At 41.6% G+C, this 10,329-nt stretch overlaps 1 protein-coding gene across 1 annotated transcript; it reads right to left on the bottom strand.

The window, feature by feature from the left end:
• Positions 1–3,856: 3,856 nt before the first annotated feature.
• LOC125023215 (snake venom 5'-nucleotidase-like) lies at positions 3,857–9,648 on the bottom strand. The gene is made up of 9 exons (XM_047610318.1): positions 9,224–9,648; positions 8,575–8,797; positions 8,148–8,336; positions 7,810–8,007; positions 7,248–7,402; positions 6,869–6,977; positions 6,625–6,774; positions 5,661–5,861; positions 3,857–4,688 (listed from the first exon to the last, which is right to left on the bottom strand). The coding sequence occupies exons 1-9, from the start codon at positions 9,566–9,568 to the stop codon at positions 4,531–4,533; spliced, it is 1,728 nt and encodes a 575-aa protein (XP_047466274.1). The 5' UTR covers positions 9,569–9,648; the 3' UTR covers positions 3,857–4,530.
• Positions 9,649–10,329: the final 681 nt, after the last annotated feature.

Below are 10,329 nucleotides of genomic sequence, written 5' to 3'. Positions count from 1 at the left end.
AAGAAGGATGGAAACACCGCCACTGCCATTAAACAAAGAGATAAAACGTGGCAAAGTATTAGTAGACCGCCTGAATGCGTAAGTATTGTTCAAACAAACACTCACTACTCCGCTGAAACATCACAATTAGGCCTGCGGTTCATTAACACGTGGTTGTATTCTGATTATGAAACAGCTCAAACCGCAAATGCAACTGACAGCAGATGTGGGTGAAATTATGTAAATGCTGAGATTGATCACAAGATAACCACAAAGCTAACCATGTTTCCTCTCTATCTGTACATCTATATAGCCTATACAGTGGGGGAAATAAGTATTTGATCCCCTGCTGAATTTGTAAGTTTGCCCACTTCCATAGAAATGATCAGACTCTGGTTTTTATGGTTGTTTACTGGTTATGGGTATAGACAGAATATCAGTCGAAAATGCATAAAAAACACACAATCTAAAAGTTATAAATTGTTATGTATTTTATTAAGGGAAATAAGTATTTGATCCCCAAGCACAACACAAGTCAGTACTTTGTAGAGAAACCTTTGTTGGCAAGCACAGCGATGAGACGTTTCTTGTAGTTGGTCACCAGGTTTGCACACAGCGCAGGAGGGATTTTGGCCCATTCATCTTTACAGACAGTCTCTAAATCCTTCAAGTTTCTTGGCTGCCTCTTGGAAACTCGGAGCTTCAGCTCCCTCCACAGGTTTTCGATCGGGTTAAGGTCTGGAGACTGACTAGGCCACTCCATGACCTTAATATGCTTCTTCTTGAGCCACTCCTTTGTTGTCCTGGCAGTATGTTTTGGGTCATTGTCATGTTGGAAAACCCACCCACGAGGCATCTTCAGTGTTCTTGCTGAGGAAAGAAGGTTTTTGTCCAAGATGTTACAGTACATGGCTGCATTCATTGGCCCCATAATGCGGTGAAGTTGCCCTGTACCCTTTGCTGAAAAACAGCCCCAAAACATGATGTTTCCACCTCCATGCTTAACCGTGGGTATGGTGTTCTTTGGGTCATACTAACGTTTTTTCATCCTCCAAACACGGCGGGTCGAGTTAATGCCAAATAGCTCAACTTTGGTTTCGTCAGACCACAGCACTTTCTCCCAAGTCTTCTCTGAGTCATTTAGATGTTCACTGGCAAACTTAAGGCAGGCCTGTACATGTGCCTTCTTGAGCAGGGGGACCTTGCGGGCACTGCAAGAGTTCAATCCATAACGGCGCAGTGTGTTGCCAACTGTTTTCTTGGTGACGGAGGTCCCAACTGCTTCCAGATCATTAAGCTCCTGCCATGTTGTTTTAGGCTGCTCCCTCACCTTTCTCATCATCATCCTCACTCCATGAGGCGAGATTTTGCGGGGAGCTCCAGACCGAGGACAGTTGATGGTCCTTTTATGGGTCTTCCACTTGCGAATAATGGCACCAATAGTTGTCACCTTCTCACCAAGCCTTTTGCTGATGGTTTTGTAACCTATACCAGCCTTGTGCAGGTCTACAATCTTGTCCCTGACATCTTTTGACAGCTCTTTGGTCTTGCCCATGGTGCTGTAGAAGTTGGAATGTAAGAAACTGATTCTTGGAGCAGGTGTGCTTTATATACATGACGAGTTAAGATCAGGAGTATTGGTAATTAGTTGACTGAGCACAGCTGTGTGCCACATGCGCACCAGCCAATCTGTAGGAGCCTGAATTCTAAGTGAATTGTTGGGGATCAAATACTTATTTCCCTTAATAAAATACATAACAATTTATAACTTTTAGATTGTGTGTTTTTTATGCATTTTTGACTGATATTCTGTCTATACCCATAACCAGTAAACAACCATAAAAACCAGAGTCTGATCATTTCTATGGAAGTGGGCAAACTTACAAATTCAGCAGGGGATCAAATACTTATTTCCCCCACTGTATACAGAACATCCTGCAGAATGATCTGTGCTCCAACAAATACTATTCTCAAGCGTATGTTGTACCCAGAATGTGTCTGCACATCATCAATGCTCAGGTGAATATGACTTTTTGATGTTTTCAATCAATGAACACTCTACATTGCTTGTGTTGTGCATTCATTGGTTTAGTTGTCTGCATCTTATAAAACTGGTCTGCAGTGCTGACTACCTGATCAGCAATACTGTGGCAAAGTAGCCTGACTCAGTCCATGACTCCCAAATCTTTCGGTCCTTTGCAATCTATCGATGCCTGTCGCAAGTTGACGCACATAACCTCTATTAATAACCACTTTTAACATTATGGCTGTGTGAAGAATGTCACTTTATTTATGAGGTTGCGATGATGACATTTTGTGTTCACAGGTGAATTTTCTGGTGTACTTCTAGGGGACACCACACACACCATATGCAGACCCTCAGGAAGCACAGCAGGCATATGATAATGCCCTCACCAGGACAAGGGCTTGGATGGAGATGACCTTTGGCCTCCCGAAGGCACGCTTATGTGTCCTGCCTGAGGAAGGAGAGGGCCCCCAGAGTGCCATCAGACGGTGGACTGGGACGATCTGGATGACGACAGTGGTCAGCAGGTCAGAGACCAGTACGTCTTAAATTATTTCAGTTAATACGCAGGCTGTAAATTTAAGCTGAATATAACCTGCAATGGCAGAGACACGTGCTTTAAAGTTCAGTTAAATTTGGGCCATTCAAAAGGAATTTGTGTTATTTTATATTGTTTTGGCCTATTGTGCTGTATACTGTGTATACAGGCATGACATTTGTCTGTTCATTTAATTATGCATTTGTCCTGCATTTATTTGTGTTGTATAATATGCTTTGCATCTTGTAGAGCACTATGTGACTTCAGTTTTGAAAGGAGCTGACGGTTTACTTGCTTTGATTTATCCTTATTCAATAAAGGAACGTCATGTTATTCTTTGACGTGTATTTATATTTCTATGGGATGTGTATTTTATATATAGTCTATGGGAAACTAAACTATCTGCTGATTGCAAATCATCTAAAATGATTGCAGTTAATCATCACAAATGTTTAAATAATGACAGTGGGTCTAGTTGAATGTGATAACAATGTGTAGTGGGCAGTGGAATAAATATTGGTTTCCATTTGTGGTGACTGCTGAGATAAGGGATGAGAATAAATAGATCCTGGAACTTAGCTTGGTCTGGAGCAGGCTAGCGCCACAGAATAAATCTCCATGGTAACAGACTTAGACTTTAATGATCCACGAGTGAAATTACTTTGTCACCGTAGTTTCATTGCACATAAAAGTAAACACTCATCACAAGAAAGATAAAATAAAATGAGATTAAAGTAAAATTAAAATAACTTAATTAGCAATATAAAATCAACAGTGTGATTAAAAAAAATACAAAATTAGCATTATGAACAAATATAAATAAGTAGTGGGCGAAACAGTGTCCAAGGTGATGTGGTTGTTTGGCCAGTTGCATAACAACAGCGGCATTGATCATGTTGCATGGTGTTTCCTTGTCCTTGTCGCTGACGGATGGATGTAAACGCCAACGGAGTGCGACCGCATCAAGAATCATGAAGCCGGACACAGACGTACTGTGGTCGGTATGGACCAGGTCTCCAAAGCATTTCTCATGGCACAGTCCCTCTGGGTCCCACCAAGCGCACACAGTCCACCCATTCTGCCGCCAAAGGCCTCACGTCCCCCGTGAATACAGACGGACGAACCTCCTTCTACGCTCCTCCACCTTCCCCTCCCTCCAACCCCAGCCTGGCATCCTGAGCACTTCTTCTGAAGTTCAGTGGGGAATCTCAGGCTCCACTGAACTCCACAGACAAAAACAAAAAGTCCAGAAAAAAAAAAACAGAATAAAAATGGCACAAAGAGACAAAAATGACTAAAAACGTGTATACCTATTTTTCTTTTCTTCATTATAACTTTATTGTATCATTATTTTTACACATTGTAAACAGTATGCGGTGTCTCAGCTGGGGGCGTTGCATTACATGATGGCGTCAGCTTAATCCCTTATCCTGGTTTTGTGCAACAGACCCCAGATAACAAATGGCAAGCAGTGCATTCACATAAACATCACACCAACAAATAAAAATCAATAGTTGATTTACAGATCAACAGTATTTTACTGCAATACTACAAATGTGTGTGTGATTTAATATATAATTCTTGATACAGTTTAGATTTGAGTAGAAGTAGCAACAAAGTCCAGATGAAACAATCAATTGACATCGACTTGTTTCTGTCCCTCATTATCCAACAAAATGAGTCATATTTATTACATTCTCTGTTTGTTCTAATGTCAAACAATATATTCACATGCACTTTTATATCACCCATATCGTAATACGTTTGGTTTTTTGCTCCTCTTGCAGATTTTATTATCAGAGCTTGTTTGTGGGTGGAAACAATTATCTTCCCATATGGACCCTGATTTTACCCCGAGGCTGAACTTGACCTCTCGTCTGCTAGCTTTTCTTCAAGGCAGTGTCATGGAATTATGGCACATGGTTATCCAAGTCTGCAAGGAGTTTCAGAGCCCTTCAGCTGATCAGAGTTCAATGTCCAAATCCAGTTAGAGGTTCAGAGACAGGCATAGGCTGGGGAGGAACAAGCCGAGGCTGTGGACTGTGAAGGCAGCCGAGTTCCTGACTTTGATGCGGCCTTCCACTGCAGGGTACACGCGCTTCATATCCGAGATGTAGTCGGACAATACAGAAATGTCCTTATCACCTACAAGAAATGGAGGAAATAGTTAACATATTTGGTGTTTTATGCAGAAGTCGAGGACAGATGTATGGGCATTTAAATTAGACAATAAGCAGAGAATTGTACTAATATTATAGAGAAGGTCATGCACAAAATAAATGATTGAGAAGCTGTATTTGAGCTAAACGCTAACATCTGCATGCAAACTGGTTCGCAATGATAACTAACATGCTGTCTCTCAGCAGGTATGCGACTCTGCCATATTAGTTTTGAGTGTCAATATTGCTAACATTTGCTAATTAGTATCAAATTAAGCTGGCATTAGTGCCTGTACCCAATGAATGCAAATCCATTTAAACAATGTTCTGATTCAAAGTCACAAGAAAGATCAGGGGAATCGCCAAAATGATACGACCATGAAAATCTGGTATCCAACTTAACGGAAATCTATTTTCTGCCGACTGTTTAGACATTTCAGTCTCGAGTGAAGGAGGATATTTTAACGTGACGTGCAGTGTCAGGTTTTATTTACAAGAATGCAAGAAGGAAGGAAGTCAGAGAACCAGCTTATTGTTGCAAATCTACAAGATTGATCAGTTAGGCTAGGTTTACTCCTCTACAAACTTCCAGTTTGTGGTGACTCTGTCTTCTACTCTGGTAGAAAGTGCAGTCACAGAGGTTGCAATCTGAATCACTGACTAAACGGAAAGGGCTGCCAAGCCTATTTTAAATAATTTTTTCTAAAAATAACAGTAAAGTACACAGCTTAATTATATCGCATTCCAACACAAAAGAAACGGCTCCCTTATGACCTTTTTAACTTTTTTTTCTGCCAAATCTAAAGAATAGGTTGAATCAGAAACACAATTAAGGCTGTTTGTTTGCTTAGCTAGAACGAGATAGTTTTCAAGTAACACACAGTGAGCCGTAACAGCAAATGAACTTTTCTCTCTGGTTATCTTGAAGCATATCAAAAATGATATCATGTCTGCCCACCCTTGTTGTGCTGCACCAACTCCTCCTTGACCATGCCATAGTTATCGCCTCCATTAACCATGTATGAAGGCATGACCACGGTGTACGTCTTCTGCAGGTCTAGTGGTTCATACTTCGGCACACGGCACTCAGTGCAGAGCATCGACAACGATACCACGCGCTGGTTCACTGGCTTGGAGATGTCAAACTCCACATGAATACCTGGAAGCAAAAGAATTACTCTTAGACAACTTTTGGGAGCTGGAGACCACGACCAGTCTGCATGGAGTAGCTTAGCATGAAGCCTGTGAAGCTAGCTCACAACTACCTGCACAAAATCTCTAAGTTGTCACGTTTTACACATTGCATCACAGCTTTGCCATTTTTCTGTAGCTCTTCTGAATGGTTGCTTGGCTCCTTATTAAACCTCACAGTCTTATTTTCCACTCCTGTGTTATTTTCCGTGTCACTTTGCCAATCACTGCAAATCAAGGAAGTTACAGGTGCTAGAAAAATGTTGCTGTTGGAGACAACCAGGCTAACTCTTTTCCTTTATTTCAGTCCCTGTGCTAAGATACGGTAAGATGAGCTAAGCTAAACTAAGCGAAGCCCTTGCTGGCAATGGTTTCAGAACTTACCCTCTATTTTTTTCATCTTAAGTTGCTGCTTTTAACTTTCCATGGGCATCAAGTCTACATCCTTTTAGAACAGCATGGAAATCATTTGACCCCTCAGTACTTTTTAATGCCCCAAATACAATCTTAAGCAAGCTTGTAAATGCTGGAACTAAACACAGCCACTGTCTATTCATGCAAGCGGTAAAAAAGTCAGCAGCCACAGTCTCTGCAGGTGAGTACGTAAGAATATTCTCTTCCAAAACTATTCCTTAAACACAAAACCTGAGCAAAGTAGAAGGCAATCAATGTGATTCTGTCTGTCTCTGGATTATCAAACAGCGTGTCGGTGTAGGAGCCAGGAGACGAACCTGAGACTTGAAGAAATTCCCCCGACTTGCTGCCATATCTGTGGACAGAGTGTTCGAATGCCTTTTTCACCGTCGATCCATTTATCTGGACCAAGTCGAAGGTTCCTCCGAACGGCAGCACGGTGAGGATCTCCTCCATCGTTACGGAACCTAGACAAGAAGGTAAATGCCAAAGAGAACTGAAGCCAGTGCAGAGTGCGATTAACAGTGAAGCAGTATTTCAGAATAGAAAACACAGAAGTACCGTTTTTGTAGCGCTCGTCTATCGCTGTCCTTATGGCCCCACTATTCAGCATACACATGCTAACGTGATTCCACCGCAGATCGCTTGAATACTTTGTATTATGATAAATCTGTCGATGAAAAGAGGAGATGTTATACGGCAGTAAAAAATCCCCTCCGTTGCCAACCTCCTTAAAATACCCGTATAATTTCCACCTTAGGGTGAACGCTGAAGGTGCTTGAGCATGACCCGACAAGAGATGACAACCATTGTGAGATTCCCCACCCCCCCTCTCAATGAGGAATGCACCGAGTTTGTGAACAACTATATTTTAACATCTGGGTAAACAGTAAAAGAATGAGTGAATGTTTGGATGTGTAACGTTTGGTGTAATTATTACCATAGCGTCACAGATTAGGTTTCCAAGGTTACACTCCCGAAATCGACACTCTTCGAATGTCCCGTTCAGGTAGACTAAGGTTTGTCCAATGTACTGCGATGAAAACTGAGTTACGTTTTTCCTCCACTTCTCGACTTCAGCAAGGACTCCAGGGTCTGAAAGTTAGAAGGATTGTAATGGAAAGTGAACATGCTGTGTTTTTATTATTTTTTTTTTTAATCACGCTGCAACATGATGAATCGTTTAGTCTCTGAATATTTTCAGGAATCCTGGCCACAGTTTATGTAAAAAAAAAAAATAATAAAAAAATCTAGAGCATGTTGTTGGAGAGAGATAGCCTGGGAGAGTGGTAACCCGTTGGACTCCAGGCTGAGCTCGTTTTAGCTTTCGTTTTAGACATCTCAGACATTTAAATCAGATATGTGGGAGTGTGTTTGGATCCAAAAAGTAAACCTTCCTTGGTTGACTGAATGGTGAACTTTTCGACTTGTGACACAGCTCTTGAAAAGTCAAATATATGACATGTGTAATTATTAAAGTGCGTCCTGTTACTGTGGTCTACCTTGAGCTATGCTGCTGTCCATTAGGATGGGGTTTCCAACTGCTTTTATCACATTACCAGCCTCATCAAAGGTGACTTTTAAGTATCCAAGATACTTCCCGAAGGCAAAGGCTTGGACCACGGGTACATCTCTGTTATCGTTAGACCTTACCCAAACTGGATATGGACCTTCTGCCTTTTCAGTGGATGGGGGCGTTCCTGCAGAGGAAACAAAAAGAAAACAAATGTGTAGGTTGCAGTGCACCGCTTCTCTTCCTCTTACAGCGAAGCTGCAGATAATTCGCGGCTTTGACCTGGCTTAAAAAAAACAAAACACTAAAAGAGATGGATGTAAATACCGGTGTAGAGGAACGTGTTGGTGTGTCCTCCAATAACAACATCAACTCCTCTCACGCGCCTGGCAATTTCTTGATCCACTTTAAAGCCGGAGTGTCCCAGGGCAATGATTTTATTGTAGCCCAGAGTCTTGAGCTTATCGACCTGAACCTGAAGCGACTCCACCTCATCCTCAAACTTCAGGTGCTGTCCTAACGCACGGGAGAGAGGAGTCCATATAGTCAGAAACTACACTCTCACTGTTGGATAAAGCTAAAACACTGGATAGCAACATAATACAGTTAAAAATAAAATCAGTTAAAAGTTTTAAAAAAAATCTCTATAGTGCATTTGAAAACATGTCTTGGACAAGCAAAGCTTTACCTCAACAGTGCGTGACCGTGTGCCAATTAAAAGGTTCAGTGACACGTCAAAAGATTGTGCATTTACCTGGCATGGATAAGAAGGGGGTCTCTGTTGTGGTGTAGCCAACCACGGCCACTTTCTCTGAGCCCACACTGAAGACTGTGTAGGGCTGATAGTAGCCACTAAGATTTGCAGCCAGGGTGTGGTCAGGTTTGATGTTGGAACTCACCACGTCGCACTTGACATTCTGGAGGAAGGGCTCGATCAGACCCTCCACTCCATTGTCAAACTCGTGGTTTCCAAAAGCCTACATTACAGCAAATAATAATAATGATAATTAACTCTATTTAATCAAAGAAAAACAACACTTCCCTTAAGCCTTAAACATTACGCTGGGGCGTAATGAGTAAATGCATGCAATGTCATTTTCTTCTGATTTCATTGATAAAAGCCATTATAGGATTCGACCAACACATTTTTACAAAATAAAATAAAATAAAAAATTCAGGTGAACCCAACTACTTCTTATTTTTTTAACTATATGTCAACTTTGATTACTCAAGAACAATACTACTTGCAACGATTCTAACTTTTGTGATAGAAACTTCAGAGTCTCGACCAAGACAATGCATGAGCTCCAAAATGTTCAAGAGCAGCATTCAGTTTACTTAAACAGACACAGCATATTCAGATGTGTGTGACTGCATTTAAAACAAACCCCACTGTTCCTTACCATGGCATCATAGCCAAGTTTGTTCATGAAATGTGCTGCTTCAGCGCCTTTATAGTAGTTGAACCAGATGGTTCCCTGGAATTGGTCCCCAGCATCCAGAAACAACACATTTTTCTCCTTTTTCCGAATCTCCGAGACTTTCGTGAACCTCCTTGCGACCCCGGCGAAGCAGCTACCCTGCTTTAGGCACTTTCCCGAGTCCTCGCTGGTCTCCTCGATGCGTGCGTGATTGTCGTTGGTGTGAAGTATTGTCACCTCGAAGGTCGACGCTGCGCTCCAGCAGCTTAAAAGCTGGACGAGGCCGAGCCAGCTCCGGAGAGCGCGCGGACGAGACCTGAAGCCCATCGTGTCGCTGTGCGTAAAAACGCACCAGTGGACAGGAATGTATAGCACATGAAAACGGAAGGCGTGCCCCCCTCCACCCTCAAGTGGGATGTGGTAAAGCACACAGGAAGATGTTGAGGTAACGCCAGATTAGGAAATTCCGACTAAACAGTCACACAAAGCCATTTAAGTCAAGAACTATATTTAAGGCTGGAAGATTGTTATTATCAGCGCCTGGGCCAAAATGTAAGTTAAAACACGAGCAAAACTGATTTCACTGAACGCAAAAGTTGTTTTTATGTGTTTATTACTTGCTCTAGTCAATTCGTGGTCAGTGACAATACTTATGATTTAAACTAATTTATAAAGTCTGTCCCAAAACCTATTATAATATCAGTAATAATGACGTTACAGCCTTATGCCAAAATTGATTATTTATTTATCTAATTTACTTCTTTTTTGAAAATGTATTAAAAAAATAAACTAAGAAATTCCATGTACATAAATATTCACAGCCTTTGCCATGAATTGACAACTGAGCTTGGGTGCACCCTGTTTCCACCGATCATCCATGAGATGTTTGTACAGCTTAATTGGAGTCCACGTGTGGTAGTTGATTGGACGAGATTTAAAAAGGCACACACCTGTCTAAATTAGGTCCCACAGTTGACAGTGCATGTCAGTAGTGATGGCCAATGGAGGCTGTGTTGAAGCCTCCACATGTAACTCTAAAAAGGGTTCAGTGCTCTATTAGGACATCTAGTGGACAATAAAATATAGTT

This window comes from Mugil cephalus, chromosome 17 (genome assembly GCF_022458985.1).
Source record: "Mugil cephalus isolate CIBA_MC_2020 chromosome 17, CIBA_Mcephalus_1.1, whole genome shotgun sequence".
NCBI lineage: Eukaryota > Metazoa > Chordata > Actinopteri > Mugiliformes > Mugilidae > Mugil > Mugil cephalus.
This window is presented reverse-complemented; position numbering and strand designations above follow the sequence as displayed.

What these genes read in the sequence shown, in the direction of transcription:
- LOC125023215 (XM_047610318.1), bottom strand. Translation starts at nt 9,568, where the DNA reads ATGGGCTTCAGGTCTCGTCCGCGCGCTCTCCGGAGCTGGCTCGGCCTC. An exon ending in GGACAGCAGCATAGCTCAAG is followed by an intron (nt 7,403 to 7,809) that starts GTAGACCACAGT and finishes TCTAACTTTCAG; the next exon opens with ACCCTGGAGTCCTTGCTGAA. An exon ending in GTTGGTGCAGCACAACAAGG is followed by an intron (nt 4,689 to 5,660) that starts GTGGGCAGACAT and finishes CATTTCTTGTAG; the next exon opens with GTGATAAGGACATTTCTGTA.